Source organism: Scyliorhinus canicula, chromosome 14 (genome assembly GCF_902713615.1).
Source record: "Scyliorhinus canicula chromosome 14, sScyCan1.1, whole genome shotgun sequence".
NCBI lineage: Eukaryota > Metazoa > Chordata > Chondrichthyes > Carcharhiniformes > Scyliorhinidae > Scyliorhinus > Scyliorhinus canicula.
The window spans coordinates 67,120,024-67,139,287 of record NC_052159.1 but is presented as its reverse complement, the minus strand read 5'-3'; the positions used below and the strand labels follow the sequence as shown (position 1 = coordinate 67,139,287).

Genomic DNA, 19,264 nt, shown 5'->3' with positions numbered 1-19,264 from the left:
CACATAAAGTACAACTTAGAGATGGTTATGGAATTTACTCAAAAGGAGTAAGCACAGGTAGTAGTTCAACTGAGAAGACATACTGAGTAGGGTTCTCCAATTGCTTCTGATCTGGATCAATTATTTAAATTTGAAAACTGATTAATTGAGATTGTTAAAATTCCCATGGCATGCGCTGTCTAAAAGAATGAGAATTAAAAAAGCACCCCTACCAATTCCGTTACGACAATTAATAAAAGGGCATAATTTATTTAAGTAATTTCTCCTCCAAGATTTAAAGTTACAGCTCACGGCAGCTTTTATCTCACCAATGATAGTGATTTGAGCCCCACTGTAAATTTCCTACTTCTAATCACTGCTGGATAGCTGTTATTTACTGTATTAGCAATGGATCCAAAAATACCAAGTTAGCCATAATCTCATCAGCTGCTATAATTGTTGGAAGGATAAGTATTATAATAATTGAAGAAATTTGGAAGATTCACTGGGTATAAAGATAGTCATCATTCCAAGACATTTCACTGGGATGGCCAATTTTAAATTGCCTACTGAGCAACAATTTTTCATTGGTAAAATATAGACATTCACAATACACCTTCATTTATTTCAATTTAAATTTATATTGCTTATATTGCTCCGAATGTCAGTTTCACCCTGAAACATATTCCTTGCTGATGATTAATTGCATGTTTTCTAGCATACATTGTTCAGGGTATGAGATACTTAAAGTATCACAAGTGTGTTGAGGCTTGCACATGGTAACACAGTCTCAGCTTTGCACTACTTCGAAAGGTACCTTCTCCATGTAAAGAAATAGTGCTTGCTATTTTACTTTTTGTTTTCACTAATCTTCTCCAAAAATGTTTTAATTGTTAACTCTTTACTGAGCCACGATCCCACACATGCCAGTTAGTCTGGTGCCTCACCTACATGGTAATTAGCCATGCATAAACTTTGAATGGCAGCCTACCTGGGGTCAGGAGCAGCCAGAAATATTCTGTCCTCAACAACGCCTACAAATGTGCATCCAACTGAATAGAAATCAAAGTCGGAAGGTTTGCCTGATTTTTCATTTTAGTTTTATTTGTATTTATTTTCCCAACACACGACCCTGAGACACTCTTACCACTGCTCCAATAGGAACTGCTAAGTCAGACCAGTTTCGAGCCTTGTCTCTATGACTCAGCTACTCAGCAGCAAAGCTTAGTAAAGTATTTGCTGTTTAAAATAACAGACAACTAAATTGACAAAAAAATAATGTTTATAGTACAGAGTAACTTTAACCTCTTCAAATGCTGCAGTTTATTAAAGATAATGTTTCTTTGGCTCAGAACCTTTTGCTAGAATATGAGAAACAAGGAGAGAAACTGGATATAGAAAAGGAGCGAGCAAATAACTGTGAACGTCAGGTGGAAGAGCTTACACAACACCTACATGGATGTGTTCAACAGGTGTGATGCTGTTTTCCTGTGCTGCTGCCTACTGAGCAACATTTTTTCATTGGTAAAATATAGACGTTCACAATGCACCTTCATTTATTTCAACCACATGATTATGAAATTCAAAGAACTGCTGTGAAACAATAACAAGAGGCGCATTCGAATGGCCACGCTGAACCCGAAAAGCAGTTTGCCACGGCGTAGCGTGGCTGATAGAAGCCGGGCGACCTTGCTCCCGGGATCTACCTGGCTCACATGCCTCGCATGATTTAGCACTATCTCACAAGACATTGCGATGTAAATCCCACCCATTGTGGGCGGAATCACTTTTTCGCAAATCTGCATATTAAAGACAAATAGCTAGTCTCACTTTGTGCAGATTCCTAAGGTACCTGAGGCATGGGATCAATCTCCTTCGCCTCGGAGACCTCGGGTGAGCGTCGTTCAGTCCTGGTCTTCAGGCGTTCGGAGGCCCCCAGGTGCATGCCGTTTCAGCAGGGTGGTACCCTGGCACTGCTGGTGCCAGCTGGGCACCCTGGCACTGATAATCGGCAGGGGCACTGCCAGGTTGACACTGCCAGGGTGTCAGGTTGGCATTGCCAAGCTGGCATTTTTGTGTGCCAGTGATCGGGCCGAGGAAGCTCTGCGCGGGTGTTGGGGGGGGGAGATCCTCCCATAGTACGTTGGGGGTTGTGTCAGAGTCCTTGGAGATCAGGACACCATTTTTAAAATGCCGTCCTGATCTCTCGCTGCGACCAGAGCTCCTCAGTGCACAAACGAGGCTATGTCTAGCCACGGCAACCCATTCCCCTCTGAGGGCCCCTGTCTAACGCGAATGGTGTTCTGTAGCCATGTTTTTGTAGCTGCTGCGAGCTCTGGGAAACATGTCGCAGGAGACATGGTGGCACAGGGGCTAACACTGTTGTTTCACAGTGCCAGGGTTTCAGGTTCGATTCCCGGCTTGGGTCACCATCTGTGAGGAGTCTGCACGTTCTCCCTGTGTTTGCGTGGGTTTCTTCCAGGTGCTCTGGTTTCCTCCCACAGGTCTTACAAGATGTGCTTGTTAGATGAATTGGACATTCGGAATTCTCCCTCGGCTTACCCGATCAGAGTGTGGCGACTGGGGGATTTTCACAGTAACTTCATTGCAGTGTTAATATAAGCCTATTTGTGACACTAATAATGGTTATTATTATTAAACGTGCTTGCTATGGGACTTTGTTCCCTTATAGTTAAATTGTGCCCAAGATCTTGTACAATCTAGTCAGTAGTGGTGATAGAGCAATAATGTACATTTCTGTAGCCCCTTAACATATAGAAAAAAAGCGATGTTGCTTTTACAAAGATAAAAACAGAGGATGTGCACCAATATAGAACAAAGAAAATTACAGCACAGGAACAGGCCCTTCGGCCCTCCCAGCCTGCGCCGATCCAGATCTTTTATCTAAACCTGTCTCCTATTTTCCAAGGTCTACTTCCCTCTGTTCCCGCCCATTCATATACCTGTCTAGATGCCTCTTAAATGATGCTATCGTGTCCACCTCTACCACCTCCGCTGGTAATGCGTTCCAGGCACCCACCACCCTCTGCGTTAAAAACTTTCCACGCACATCTCCCTTAAACTTTCCCCCTCTCACCTTGAAATCGTGACCCCTTGTAACTGACACCCCCACTCTTGGAAAAAGCTTGTTGCTATCCACCCTGTCCATACCTCTCATAATTTTGTAGACCTCAATCAGGTCCCCCCTCAACCTCCGTCTTTCCAATGAAAACAATCCTAATCTACTCAACCTTTCTTCATAGCTAGCACCCTCCATAACCAGGCAACATCCTGGTGAACCTCCTCTGCACCCTCTCCAAAGCATCCACATCCTTATATAACATATAAGTTAAGAAAGATATCAAAGTATGATTGACATGCTCGGATTTTTCAAGCGTGGGAGGTGGGGGAAGAAGTGGCAGGGGGAAAGTATTTAGGCAAAGAGTTAGAAATAATGAAACTAAGATTGTTGAAAGACACATCAGATCAGAAGTAGCAGAACAGAGAAATTAGAGGGTGCACAGGAAAGGAGGGCATAGGCCGTGATGTAGGGAGTGAGAGGTTGCAGTGGCAGAGTGGAATAAGATAGCGAGAAATTGCGGAGGAACTTAATAAAGATTTATATCTTCAGTGCAAATATATATACGGTGTAAACCAGGGAGTTCTGGACAATTTATGGAGGTTGGATCTTGGCAGCACAGTGTGATGACGGCCACCGTGCATGCGCGGGTTCGAGCTGTCAGCCGTCGTGATGTCAGCCACGCATGCGTGGGTTGGAGCCGGCCAACCTGCGCATGCGCGGCTGACGTCACATAGGCGCCGCCGTCGCGTCACTCTCGGCGAGCCGCCCGGCGGCCGAGAGTTACGGAGCGCTGCCGGGAGGGGAGAATAGGGGGCGTGGAGCGGTCTCCGAGGCCATCGTGAAACTCGGCCGAGTTCACGACGGCCCTCGCGATTTTTCCCGGGAGTGGAGAATTCCGCCCAAAATGTATCGGTATTTCATGGATGCAGGAGAGAGAGTTTAATGGGTCTGTCAGAATGGATCAATTAAGGTGGACAAAGTGATCTATCTGGAACAATCTTCAGGATTATATGACCTCCAAATTTTAGTGAAGATGGATTCTCTTACCCACTGGAAGTACGATGTGCAGATCAACCTTCCTGAATTTTGTATAGTGAAAAGCACTCCGACATTCTTTCTTCTTTAAGATGCATGTGCTATGTCAGGCAACTGCACATTTCGTGCAGTGAAATAAATCATAGATAATATTTATTGTTATTCTTTAATTTTAAGGTGCAGTAATTTAGAAAGTTAGAAATGTTAATGAGAGAAACAACCTTTTTTTCTTGGATTCTCACACATTGTAGTAGTGTACTGCCCATTCCTAGGATTTTCTAGGCTGCTGGAAAAAGAGGTATATCCTGCCATACAACAAATCTTGTTTCATCTTTGTTTGAACAATTTCCTCTATCACTGCAATTGATATCAGTATCTAAATCAGGGGTGGGCAAACTACGGCCCGCGGGCCGCATGCGGCCCGCCAAAGGTATTTCTGCGGCCCACCAAGTCATTAAAAAAAAAAAATAATAAAAATTTTTTTTTTAAAAAATTATTATTTTTTTTTTGTAAAATTTTTTTTAAAGGTTAATGGGGGGGGGGGGCTGTTGGGTTACTTACTGGTATAGGGTGGATACGTTGACTTGAGTAGGGTGATCATTGCTCGGCACAACGTCGAGGGCCGAAGGGCCTGTTCTGTGCTGTACTGTTCTATGTTCTATATGAGGCGCCCAGAATCATAACCGGGTGAAGTAATTATTTTACTTAATATACTATGCGGCCCTTTGTGAATTGTGAATTTCTGAATGTGGCCCTTGCACGGAAAAGTTTGCCCACCCCTGATCTAAATGCTGTGGCACTATGTGGGTAAGAGAAGCAAAAAATGAACAGTCCATCTTGAATGATGTTTGAGGCTATGTAATCCAGCTCCAGATCATTCCAGATCAGAAAGGTTGCTTAACCCATTCTAATTCTTCCAAAAGACCCATTAATCTATCTCTCCTGCAGCCTTGGTAGAATATATAGATGTTTTAAAAATTCTATTTACTCAACATTTGGGAGGGGGAATTTATCTGAACAAGACGTTTATTTGCAGTAAACAGTTGCAGTAGGGACAACAATAGAAAGGTATAATTAATTTAATACTTCCTGATTTGATACAATGCATAAATAAACTACAAAAGACACTTCTGGCTACAAGTTAGACAAATTAGCTGCTGTCTTATTTCTGAATTAATCAAATGTTATCTTTCTAATGCCTTCTATTCAGCACAAACAGTTGGCTTCAGATAAGGAAGATATGGTTGCTCATTTGGGAACTTTGCAATCAAATGCCAGACAACTGGAAACAAAAATATTAGAATCTGAGAAAGCCAAGGTAGCTGTCGAAAAGGAGCTTGAGGTGTTAAAGCATCTTAAGGAGCAGGCATCCAAGGTAATGGAAACATCATCTCGACATATGCCTTATGTTTTTAGAAGCATTGTATGGAATTGTCCAAGTCATTTTCACAAGGATTTACTTTTTCGCCCCAAGTTGTCAATATGTATGTTCAAATGTATTCTTCAGGAAAATCATGCACTGTTGAAAGAAGTTGAAGAACTTAAAAAGCAACTTCAAAATGAGAAACATCAGCTGCATCAAACAGCGCAAGAACTGGAACTTGTCAGAAAGGTAGGAAACTTCAAATAACACATCCACTGCAGTCAGTGGGCAGACAGCATCATTTCAATTACTTGACTTCTGCTTGACTAGAGTTTAGTTTTGTTTGGAAGTGAGCTTTACACATGTCTGGATAAATGCATAGGTCGAGTTGTCACCCACATGTTAGAAATATAAATGTTAACAGGTGTGGGGCAGCGGTGGGAGGAGGGCAGTGAGAGTTGGTTGAAGGTGGATTTCTCCTCTAAACCAAAGTCCAAAAAGTCACAACATTTTGTAAATCAGGTCTTCTGATCTGAAATATGAACATTTTTCCTTTCTCTGCAGATGCTGCCTGGGTTTTAGCATTTTCTCCTTTTATTTCAGATTTACAGCACACATCTCCAGTAATTTTTCTTTTTATTTCAACCAAGAGTGGGTGAACAATAGTTTTAGAGCAGACAATGACTGAAGTGCATCCCTCCCAAGTGTTTACCATAAAAACTTAATTTGGCTGAGCTGGAGTGAAGAGTTAGAACTGGAACTGATTTGATTACACATAAACTTTGATCTAAACCACAGCAAAGCTCAGCCAATGTTAGAAGCTCAACCTACTGGACCTGCAATCTGACTTAGTTTGGTCTCCTGCTGTAGCGGGGTGATCCTGAGACTTGCTCGAAAGGTTTAGAACCCAATTTTTGGGACAACACGGAACCACATAGAACATAGAAAATACAGCAGAGAACAGGCCCTTCGGCCCACATGTTGTGATGAAAATTTGTCCTTGATTAAGAACAAATCAATCTACGCCCCAGCATTCTACCATAATCCATGTACCTATCCAATAGCCGCTTGAAGGTCCCTAATGTTTCCGACTCAACTACTTCCACAAGTAGTGCATTCCATGGCCCCACTACTCTCTGGGTAAAGAACCTGCCTCTGACATCTCCCCTATATCTTCCACCATTCACCTTAAATTTATGTCCCCTTGTAATGGTTTGTTCCACCCGGGGGAAAAGTCTCTGACTGTCTACTCTATCTATTCCCCTGATCATCTTATAAACCTCGATCAAGTTGCCCCTCATCCTTCTCCGTTCTAATGAGAAAAGGCTGAGCACCCTCAACCTTTCCTCGTATGACCTACTCTCCATTCCAGGCAACATCCTGGTAAATCTCTTTCGCAACTTTTCCAAAACTTCCACATCCTTCCTAAAATGAGGCAACCAGAACTGCACACAGTACTCCAAATGTGGCCGTACCAAGGTTTTGTACAGCTGCATCATCACCTCACGGCTCTTAAATTCAATCCCTCTGCTAATGAACGCTAGCACACCATAGGCCTTCTGCTCAGCTCTATCCACTTGAGTGGCCACTTTCAAAGATCTATGAACATCGACCCCAAGATCTCTCTGCTCCTCCACATTGCCAAGAACCCTACCGTTAACCCTGTATTCCGCATTCATATTTGTCCTTCCAAAATGGACAACCTCACACTTTTCAGGGATAAACTCCATCTGCCACTTCTCAGCCCAGTTCTGCATCCTAGCTATGTCTCTTTGCAGCCAACAACCGCCCTCCTCACTATCCACAACTCCACCAATCTTCGTGTCATCTGCAAATTTACTGACCAACCTTTCAACTCCCTCATCCAAGTCATTAATTAAAATCACAAACAGCAGAAGACCCAGAACTGATCCCTGCGGTACGCCACTGGTAACTGGGCTCCAGGCTGAATATTTGCCATCCACCACCACTCTCTGACTTCTATCAGTTAGCCAGTTTGTTACCCAACTGGCCAAATTCCCCACTATCCCATGCCTCCATACTTTCTGCATAAGCTACCATAGGGAACCTTATCAAATGCCTTACTAAAATCCATGTACACTACATCCACTGCTTTACCTTCATCCTCGTGCTTGGTCACCTCCTCAAAGAATTCAGTAAGACTTGTGAGGCAAGACCTACCCCTCACAAGTCTGTGCTGACTGTCCCTAATCAAGCAGTGTCTTTCCAGATGCTCAGAAATCCTGTGCCTCCGTACCCTTTCCATTATTTTGCCTACCACCGAAGTAAGACTAACTGGCCTGTAATTCCCAGGGTTATCCCTATTCCCTTTTTTGAACAGGGGCACGACATTCGCCACTCTCCAATCCCCTGGTACCACCCCTTTTGACAGTGAAGCGGGAGGGGAATTCCAATATCACGCCAGAGAGAATCCAGTTTTTTGATTCTCTCTGGCTTTTGAGCACTCGCTGAGTTTCTCATGGACGGAGAGAGCGGGTTCAAAATCACCCCCACTGTGTGCATCACTGTTCTAGGAAAAAGGGTAGTATATTTGTATATAACAAGCTCCCACAAACAGCAATGTTGTACTGACTAGGCAGTCTGTTTTTGTGAAATTAATCGAGGGATAAATATCGGACAGGCAACAAAGGCAGCTTCCCTGGTCCTCTTTGAATTATGGCTATGGAATCTTTTATGTCTAAATGGGTTCTTGGTTCAACGTCTCATCTGAAAGACCTCCAACAGTGCTCCCTCAGTACTGCACTGGAGTGTTAGCCTTTGATTTTGATTTGTGATTTGATTTATTGTCCCATGTACCGAAGTACAGTGAAAAGTATTTTTCTGCGGCCGAGGGAACGTACGCCGTACGTACATAGTAGACAAAAGAATAATCAACAGAGAACATTGACAAATGGTACATCGACAAACAGTGATTGGTTACAGTGCGGAACAAGGGACCAAACAAAGCAAATACATGAGCAAGTGCAGCATAGCATAGGGCATCATGAATAGTGTTCTTACAGGGAACAGATCAGTCCGAGGGGGAGTCGTTGAGGAGTCTTGTAGCTGTGGGGAAGAAGCTGTTCCTATGTCTGGATGGGCGAGTCTTCAGACTTCTGTACCTTCTGCCCGATGGAAAGGTCTGGAAGAAGGCAATGCTGGAGTGGGAGGGGTCTCTGATAATGCTGTCAGCCTTCCTGAGGCAGTGGGAGGTGTATACAGAATCAATGTGGGGGAGGCAAGCTTATGTTATGCGTTGGGCTGAGTTCACCACAGTCTGCAGTTTGTTGCGATCTTGGACTGAGCTGTTACCATACCATTGATCGTTTGTGTTGAATTCCTGGAGTGAGACTTCAGCTCAGAACTGTCTGACTCAGATGCAAGCATGCTGCCAGCTGAGCCACAGCCAAGATTAATCTGTCCTTTTGGGTGCTATTGGTTAAATGGTGTGTTGATCGGATAATGGGTGCCCACCTGCTCCTCTTCAAATTGTATTTTGGGAACCTTTTAAGTCTACTTAAACAGGCAAGTGGCACTTCAGTTTAATATTTCTTTTTTTTTAAATGTATTTTATCATAAACATGTATCAAAGCAGGTTACAGCACATAAACACTTCCCAACAATCAACTATACAGTCTGTACAGATTTTTCCCCTTCTTCACTCTCATCTCTCGCCCTCCCCCCGACCCGGCGACAAACAGCTCCTCAAACACGGTCACAAACATCCCATACCTTTTCTCAGACCCCCATGCTGAGCCCCTTTAACTCGTACTTTATGTTCTCCAACTGCAGGAAGTAATTCAGGTCACCCAATCATGCTGCTACCCCCGGTGGTGATGCAAAATTCACAGCCGTGCAATTAGAGAGGTGAAGGCCACGACATCGGCCTTCCTCCTCCACTACCCTGGCTAAGACCGCGAACACACCTACCCAGTATCTTACCAATTTTTCGCAACTCCAAAACATGTCCACGTGATTCGCTGGCTCCCGTCCACACCTCTCACACTCATATGCCACGCCCTGAAAGAACCCACTCATTTAGGGCAGCACGGTAGCATTGTGGATAGCACAAATGCCTCACAGGGTCCCAGGTTCGATTCCCCACTGGGTCGCTGTCTATGTGGAGTCTGCACGTTCTCCCCGTGTCTGTGTGGGTTTCCTCCGGGTGCTCCGGTTTCCTCCCACAGTCCAAAGATGTGCAGGTTAGGTGGATTGGCCATGATAAATTGCCCTCGGGGTCCAAATTGTCCCTTAGTGTTCGGTGGGGTTTCTGGGTTATGGGGATAGGGTGGAGGTATGGGCTTGGGTAGAGTGCTCTTTCCAAGAGCCAGTGCAGTCTCAATGGGCCGAATGGCCTCTTCTGCACTGTAAATTATATGAAAAAAATTCTTGCCTGAGTCATATGCACCCTGTGCACCACCTTAAACTGTATCAGGCTCATCTTTGTACAAGAGGAGGTCCCGTTTACCCTTCGCAGTGCCTCAGTCCATACTCTCCAATTGATCTCCCCTTCCAACTCCTCTTCCCATTTCTCCTTGATCTTCACCACCCGCTCACCTCCCTGCTCCCCCAGCCACTTGTATATGTCCCCAATTCTTCCCTCCCCTTCCATATCCGGAAGCAGCAGTTGCTCCAGCAGGGTATATCCCTGCAACCTGGGGAACCCCCTCCACCACCTTTCGCGCAAAGTCCCTAACCTGCAGATACCTGTACTCACTCCCACTCAGCAGCTCTACCATTTCCTTTAGTTCCTCCAGACTGGCGAACCCTTCCTCCAAATACAGATTCGTCACCATGGCCAGCCCCACTTCCCTCCGCCTCCTGCATACACTATCTATCTCTCTCTCTCTCTTTTCCCCCCCCCCCCCCTCAAACCCACGATTCCGTTTAATATTTCATCCACCAATTGGTACCTCTGGTGCTCCATAGGCTGCACTGAAAGCTCGATCTAGATTGTTTGCTGAAACTCCTTAATGGGGCTCAATTTCATATTTGTGAAATAAATCCATCAATACATCTCTATTCATGCAATACACACGATTTGAAATCTAAAAATGCCATTCAAAAGCTGATATTCTGAATGTTCCAATCAAACACTTACTGTTCCTGTGCTGTACTTTTCTTTGTTTCAAATGTGTTACTAGGATGCTCAAAAAAGCACTTTAATGGACATGGAAATTGCAGACTATGAGCGTTTTGTGAAAGAATTGAATCAGAAAATTACTGATCGAGACAACCGGATTGTCAAAGTAGTAGAAGAAATGACATCATGCAAACAGAAACTAGAAACCATGGAATGTGAAATAAGTAAGTTCAGTAGTTTGAGTACTTTGAACATTTTCTTTTACTGATTAAACATTAAGTCAAAAAAGAAACTTTGAACAACATGCTACATTCACACACTTTCCTGGTTTCCACTTGTATATCATAATGGAGCATTAGAATACCTAAATGTCTTCAACAATTCACAGGCTGTTCCTAGGCTGTGGCCCGCAATGACGTGAATCCTCAATGACCCTCGTCAACACTCTCTTATCTAATTGAAAAATATAATCAAATTCGTTAAACGTGATTTATGTTCAACAAATCTGTATCAGCTTTCCTTAATTGTTTCACATTTTGTCCATGGGACTGTTTGTTTTATCTCCGATTATTGTTTCTAAAAGCTTTCTCACTATCGAGGTTAAACTAACTGGCCTGTATTTTTGGGATTTATCCTTTCATCTTTTTTTTGAACAGAGGTGTAACTTTTGAAATTCTCTAGTCCTCTGGCACCACCCCTGTATCTAAACAGAATTGAAAAATTATGACCTGTGCCTGTGCAATTTTCACCCTACTTGCCTCATACATCTGATCCAGTCCTGGTGGCTTAACAACGTTAGGTACCAGCGGTCATTCTAATACCTCCTTTTTATCAATATTTAGCCCATCGAATGTCTTAACTGCCTCCCATTTTCACACTGACTTTAGCAGCAGCACCTTCTTTGGTAAAGTGCACATTTTGTACCTCAACTATGGCATCTACATCCATGGGTAAATCCCATTTGTAGTCCGAAATCAGCCATACTCCTTTAAGTACAATTTTATTATATGTGTATGGAAGGCTTTGGAATGGTTTTCTGTTGACTGTCAATCTCTGCACATACTCTCTTTGCTGCTTTTACTTAATTTTTCACTTCCCCTCTGAGCTTGTGATATTTTCTATGCTCTAAACAGCAAGTCCATATAAAATTAGGAAAAACGCATGGGTGAAATTAGTCTTTGGCAATAGTGCAAACTGAGTGACAAAGTCAAATAAAGGAAAACTGGTGGCAGGTACGCGAGCTGCAGATTCCCCAGGGAATCAACATAGTCTGCGTAGTGCCACTACAAGTGGTGCTTCACAAACAGATCTCTCCTTGAGTAGTGAATCTGAACTTTTCTTCAACGTTTAGTTTTATACTTGTTATGAATTTATTTTTATGCAAAGTCTAATATTTTATTTTGTTTTTAGGAAAGGGCTAAATATGCAATGTGCATGGAGCTTGACAATATTTCTGATGTTTCTTCCAAAAACGCTGTTTGCTAGAAATCATTACTTAAGATTTATTATGTGCCAGGGTTTAGTGAACACCAAAGTATATCATGGAGTTCACCTGACCCAAAACTTTTAATAGATTTTGGTTATGGGGAGCACAAGCGTCCACTTTACAGGTGTGATGCAACAGAGAACTAAAAAAACAAAACAATAATAATCGCTTATTGTCACAAGTAGGCTTCAATGAAGTTACTGTGAAAAGCCCCTAGTCACCACATTCCAGCACATGTTCGGGGAGACTGGTACGGGAATTGAACCCACGCTGCTGCCTTGTTCTCCATTACAAGCCAGCTGTTTAGCCCACTGTGCTAAACAAGCCCCATAATGTTTATTCTATGAATCCAGTTAACATTTTATAAACACGACAGTAAACAGCTTCTCAACTACCAACACTGATACTCCACACAGATACAATACTCTATAGGTAACCCTTAATAACTTTCCTAACAACATCCATAAGCCAAAGACCCTTTTTAACAAAGACAGTAGGTTTGCATTCCTTACAGAAACACGTATTTCTTTGAATCATCAAGCAATCTGGAGACATTCTTTAACATGCAGAGAGAGAGACCAAAATGCACCTCCTTGGTTTGAATGCAGCTCTCTCAACTTAAAAAGAAACTAAAACTCGGAGTCAAAAACAGCTTCCAGCTCAAAACAAAAGTAAAAAGCAGAGCCAGAGCCCAGCTCCACTGGCACAACTGCAGCCACTTGAGAAGACGAACATTTCTTAAAGTGACATTCCCATGACAGATTATATTAAATAAGCTATTGCCCTGTTTAGGATCTACGTTAATCTTTTCAACAGATGACACAATATGATCCCTGTAAGAGAAGTATGATTATATGGTTATATTGCAGAATCTCTTCAGGCAACCTTGGAGGAGCACAAAGAGAAAAATACCAAGATGAAACAGATCCTAGTGAAAACAAAAAAGGAACTTGCAGATTCAAAAAGAGCAGTGAGTAACATGAATAGGTCCAACACACTCTTAATCACCGAAAATATATTTTGACTACAGAAATTTACTGCTTGTAAATTTATTCATAGTTAAGTACAATATAGAAATAGCATCTTAGTTTCCAAGCGGTCACATTTCAGAAAGTGATTTATATCTGTGCAATGGGATCTAATTGCAATAGGATGGTTGCTGAGATTTGGAATATCTACAGTTCTGCAGGAAGCTCTTACATATATGACAAGTTTTCTTTATTCTTAAATGTGGGTGTTTATAAGAAAGCAAAAGCAGTTTGCGGCTTTGGGGAGTGGGGTTATAAGAAATACACAAAGGAATACCCAATTAGGTGAAACACTGGGCACAACCACAGAAAAACTAAAGCAAAAAATTAGTATTTCACATTCAATTTAACCATAATTCCAAGATAATAGACGTCTAAAGTTGACCATGTTTTACGTATAAACCATTTCCCTGCATATGTGTTTAAAAAAATGTTTTAAAAATGCAAAATTTGGGCAGATTGTGGGGAGGAGTGGATATTGGTATAAACTAAATAATGTAGAATACGAAAGGCAATCTTACACATTATACAGATTTTAATTACATCTCATCATCAAAAGGAGTTTATCCTTTAAATTTGACTCATGTAATTTGACAAACATCTATATAACTGACACGGTATTATGGTTTTAGGAAGGAGAACAATCGGCTCTACAAGCTTCTTTTAAAGGTGAACTGGAAGCAAGCCAGCAGCAAGTGGAAAATTACAAGGTACCTTTTTAATCTGAAAATTTTCAACTAAATTCTTGGAATTGAACCCTTTCAAAATAGTTGTTATGAACAGCAATTAGTTTGGCCTTGTTCAACTTTTTCTACTTTTGTGGAATATTTGACCTTCCTGTCCCATACGTCGGATTCGGGAAGTGGAAGTGACTTTTGTAGCGCTGAGATTTGTACAGTGTTTTCCTTTACATGTCATGGGGCTGGTTTAGCACAGTGGGCTAAACAGCTGGCTTGTAATTGTCATGTGAGAGTACCTTTAAGAAATTAGTGTTTAAGAAATGTACCTTTAAGAAATGAGTGTTTATCAGTGATGTCAGAGTGTGGGGGGAGTTGGGCTGTCTGTCAGCTTTTTACTTTCATTTTAGGCTGTTTGCTGCAGGGTGTGCTTTAGTTTCGTTTTCTGAGCTGGATAGCTGCAGTCACAGCCAGAATGTGTATGAGTCTCTCTCTAATCTAAAGACTGTAAATTGATCCTTTGGTGATTTAAAACTAATAACTGCTCTCAGTAGTGACTTTAACCTTATGTGCTTCTGTTTAAAGGTTTTTTTTTAAAGTCTTTTGGCTGTTAAAAGGACAGTTTGAGGATTACTTAGTGTTGTATTCTTTGGGGGTTTTATTTGAATTGATGGTTGCTAAGATGTTCATTGTATGTTTTAAAAGATTAAATTGAGTTCATAGAATAAACGTTGTTTTGCTTTAAAAAATACTTTTCCATTTCTGCTGTACCACACCTGTAGAGTGGGCCGTGTGCTCCCCATACCACAATCTATTAAAAGTTGTGGGTTAGGCAAACTCCATGATACCCTTTGGGGTTCTCTAAACCCTAGCCCATAACATAATGCAGAACAATGCCAGCACCACGGGTTCAATTACCGTACCGGCCTCCCCGAACAGGTGTCGGAATGTGGTGACTAGGGGCTTTTCACAGTAACTTCATTGAAGCCTTGTGATAATAAGCGATTATTATTATTAGATAATGGGCCTTACCTTGTTAGTGTGTCTGCAGAATTTTTCTTGTATAAAATAACACAAAAGTGAGGATCCGAAAAACCACAGATCAAGGAGCCCAAGATCTGATGTAGGAAAAGTATTCAAGGCATCGGATAAAATAAACAATGAACACCTATATAGGTGCAGTGTGTTCAAAGGGAATCAGCGTAGAACTATGGGAGGGAGTTATTTTGGAGTTCCTAAAGAAGCCGAGCTGACAGCAGAACTTTACTGAATGTTGGGCAGAATCTGCCACTTTTGCTAGCAGTAGTAATTATGGCGGATAGCGGCATTAAGTTGGCATGGCGATAAAAAGTTCAGTTTACTGACAGCAGGATAAGCTGTCAGAATTTTTTTCTTCCTGCTTTAAAGGTGGGTTAAAGTTCAAGTTCCTGACGACGAATGTCAAGAGCTCCATTTGCATGCATTAGTATGTTTAGAATGGTCATTAAGCGGCCACCTCATGGGAACAAATTCCCTCTCCAAAGTAAGACTTTTGAGGTCAGTGGAAGCTGCTTTCGCCTTGCTGTTAACCATTAATTCTTTCACATCTGGTGCGAGTAGCACAAGCTGCGGCAAGGCTGTGTACAGGAGGCATGACCAGCAGGGCGGGGATGGGACAGAAGCAGACCAAGGGGGACGAAGGACCAGAGGAGAAGGCAGAGACAGAGGCAGCAATAGGAACGGGGTAGTGGGGGATGGGAGCAGGAGTGGTGGGAAAATGCCCAGTGGGAAGAGAGAGAGACTGGCAGGGGAATTAAGCCAGACTGTTGAGGCATGTTAGAGGGCTCAGCATTGCATGCATGTCTTTGTCCTAGTCTTTGGTGGGGAAAGGCTTCTCTGGGCAGTTACAGTCTTAGAAAAAGTGTAAAGAGCATGGGCCATCATTTTCTCCTCCTGTGGATTGGAAGCATGGTATTGGAACGCAGATCGCAGTCACATGCAGGGGAGGCAGTTGGATCCGGTATGGTGGAAATTCGAGTCTCATGGGAGTAGTGGATGGTCTCATGGGGGAGTTCTTTGAAGGCAAGGCTGCAGTTGGCCTCGAGTACCGGAGGGGTCAGATTCATAAGGGGCATGGGGACATTAGCATTGAAGGGAACAGGCAGAAAGCAGGAATGTCAATGTAAGTAATAATGAGGTCGCCATTTGAAGCATGTAAATGGAGATTGCATGTTAGTATTTTCTGCCCTCTAAGCCTAGTTTTTGGGGAAGATTTGTCAGTGAGAATCTGTGGGAAGATTTGGGGCATTTATAGAATGTCAAAAACCGGAAAGAAGAGTCCAGGGAAGAAGGCAGTGAGCGAAAGTCCGCCGCCAAGCATGGTGAGGGGGGCAGTAATATGAATGATAGTGGGAGAGAGCCTGTTGGGTGGGGCCGCGCCCATCACATTGGCGAAGATGATGGAGGTAATGGCTGGAGAGTTCGAACGGTTGTTTTCAAAGCATTTTGAAAAGCATCAGACAGTGATAATGGCTTTGCTTAAGGCATGGGTGGGTGAGACTCTTCCCCCAGTGAGAGAGGAGTTGTGAGAACTTGTGCGGTGCAGGAGTAGGGGGAGAAAATAAAAAGGATGATGAGCCCTTGTCTGGGCATAGTGACCAGCCCACCTCGATGGATGTGGAGCTGCGGAGAGTGTCATAGATTGACAGATGGCTGAGAGCCAAGGTGGAAGCTCTGGAGAATGGGTCGCGAAGACACAACCTGAAGATTTTGGGTGTGCCTGAAGGGGTGGAAGGCTAGGGCCTACAGAATACTTCGCCGACATGCTGGCGAAATTGATGGGGGAGGGCCCTTCCCAGTACGAATTGGACAGGGCCCACCGGTTGCTCCAGCTGAAACCATGGGCAAACGAACCACCGATCATGGAGATCACCTGTTTCCATAATTTGCAGATAAAGGAGAAAGTGCTGAGATGGGAAAAGCAGAAGCGTGAGGTGGCGTGGGAAAGCAAGGGTTACGCATGTACCAGGACTTGATGGTGGAGCTGGCAAAGAGGCGGGTGGGCCAAGGCGTCGCTGTACAAGCGCATCATGCAGTTGGTTGTGGTCTACCTAGCGAAACTGTGGGTCACTCACAATGGCAGAGACTATTATTTGGAGACGACGGGGGGGGGGGGGGGGGGGGGGGGGGGTTGTTTGTGAAGGTTGAAGGCCTGGGATCGGATTTAATTTTGACTTTTGACAGATTTCGACTTGGTTTTACTTTGTTTCTCTTTTGGTTTTTTTTTTCTTGCACAGGTGTTATGGTTAACTCTGTTTTTGATGTAATGGGGGTTTGGGTCGGTGTGGTTTGGGACTCGAGGTTGGTGGGGGTTTTGTTAGGAAGTAGGGTACAGGAAGTTTGGAGGGGTGAGGGGAACGTTGGGGTAGGTGTGGTTTTGTTTTCGAGTTATTTTAAAGAGTTGTTGGGGAGAGGGGGTGACGGTGACTAGAGTGGGGGCTGGGTCCTAGCCTGGAAGGATGGTCATGGAGGGTAGGAAGGGTGGGGGCGAGAGACCCCCAGTCAGAGTGGTGGCGTGGAACATGCAAGGGTTGGGGGGACTGGTGAAGGGTTTTCTTGCATTTAAATGGCCTGAGAATGGACGTGGTGCTGTTGGAGGAGACCCATCTTGAGGGTAAGGGACCAGATGAGGCTGAGGAAGGATTGGGTGAGTCAGGTGTTCCATTCTGGCTTTGATAGTAGGGCACGGGGGTTGGCGATATTGGTGGGTAAACAGGTGAGGTTTCAGATGGAGAAGGTGGGGACGGACCAGGGGACAGGGACGTGATAGTGACTGGTGCCTTGGAGGAGATGTTAGTGGTGTTGATTAGCGTATATGCTCCAAACTGAGACCACGCTGGGTTTGTGAGGAAGAATTTGACAGCTATACATGACCTGGATACTGACCACTGGGGAGGATTGGTTGGAATATGGTATTGGACCTGAGGATAGACAGGTTCCGGCCATGCTCACTGGTCCCTTTTGAGTGGGGGGGGGGGGGGGGGGGGGGAGAGGGAGAGGGAGACACTCTGTATGGAGTTTGCACGTTCTCCCTATGTTTATGTGGGTCTCACCTCCACAACCCAAAGATGTGCAGGATAGGTGGATTAGCCACACTAAATTGGCCCTTTTAAAAAGGAAGATTCAGAAAGAAATGATATGGGAGGGGTCTCAAAGCAGGTGGGAGGAGTTAATGACTCCTTTTGTTGGGCCGATGAAGGCAACCCTGTTAATTATAGGGCAGCACGGTGGTTAGCGCTGCTTCCTACGGCGCTGAGGACGCGGGTTTGATCCCGGCCCTGGGTCACTGTCTGTGTGCAGTTTGCACATTCTCCTCATGTCTGCGTGGGTTTCATCCCCACAACCCAAAGATATGCAGGTTAGGTGGGTTGGCCACACTAAATTGCCCCTTAATTGGAAAAGAAAATAATTGGGCACTTAACCCTGTTAATTTGCTCATGCCATTGAGAACGAAGCTGAGTACTGATCTTGAGGTTCAAATGTATTGAAGGAGCATTACTCATGGGCCGAATTCCTGCAAGAATGCATTAAGGTTTGGAGCTGGATTTGAGTCGGTGTTATTGGCCATATGTGCCTGATAGAGGCAGGAAGGGGTGGAAGTGAATTCATTCAAAGGTCACATCTGCTGGGCAACAGCAAGATACACAGTCCAAACATCCATTTGTCAGCTAAATGGTCATGGCTAACTAGGGATAATGCAGAAAATATTTCCATTGTGCCAAGGCTGTATTCTCTCTACAGAGTGTCTGCGGTTATAGAGGCAAGCTGACAATTGCCTGATGGAGGATTCTCGCACATGGCTGTTATCACCCAGGTCAAGGTGCAATGTCTGCATATGCAGCCTTGTATGCATGGGAGGAACACCCATCTGTGGTCCTTCAAGATGTCCTTCCCCTCAAATGGGTAGGCTGAGGTGCCAAGTCTAGACAGAGGCCGGTGCAAGGACTTTGCCCTGTCCTGCTGGCTTGAAGATGGAGGAAACCCTGCTAAAGAAATGCCAATAAATGCGTCAAATTGATTTGTTCACCAGAATGCGGACCGCAGAGTTCCCTGGCATCAGTCTTAGATTCTTCAATCGAAAAGGACTTCACTTGTTAAATGTTCAGCTATTTGTGATCACAGGAGGAAAATCCTATATGTTTGTGCTAGGTACCCAGGGAGCACTGATAGGTGCCACAGGTCTTTTGAAGGACCTCAGCGATTTGAAGGGCTGTCTCCTTAGAGTGATACTGCTGGAAGACATGGCTGATAATGCCAATGCTCCATCCATCTAGTGCTGCTGATGAGAAGTACAAAGCTCCACATGCCTCCACCACGTCCCTGTTTGAGCACCTGAAAGCGCAGATGATAGGCCTCCTGAAGATGAGTTTCTGATGTTTGGACTGCTCAGGCAGGGCTCTCTAAGACTTGCCACAGCATAGTGGACCTTTGGATGATGATGTCGAGGAGCAGAATGTAGATGAGATATAGGGGGCGAAATTCTCCCAAAGGGA

General features: G+C 44.0%; 1 protein-coding gene across 3 annotated transcripts in view; it reads left to right on the top strand.

Annotated features, from left to right (window-relative positions):
• Window positions 1-19,264, top strand: part of LOC119977083 (GRIP and coiled-coil domain-containing protein 2) — a 93,927-nt gene that overhangs the window by 30,158 nt on the left and 44,505 nt on the right. For all 3 annotated transcript variants that reach the window (XM_038817662.1, XM_038817663.1, XM_038817664.1), the window contains exons 10-15: window positions 1,332-1,451; window positions 5,307-5,471; window positions 5,604-5,708; window positions 10,604-10,766; window positions 12,898-12,998; window positions 13,689-13,766. In XM_038817662.1, coding sequence (XP_038673590.1) covers window positions 1,332-1,451; window positions 5,307-5,471; window positions 5,604-5,708; window positions 10,604-10,766; window positions 12,898-12,998; window positions 13,689-13,766 — 732 coding nt within the window. The remainder of the gene's footprint in view (window positions 1-1,331; window positions 1,452-5,306; window positions 5,472-5,603; window positions 5,709-10,603; window positions 10,767-12,897; window positions 12,999-13,688; window positions 13,767-19,264) is intronic.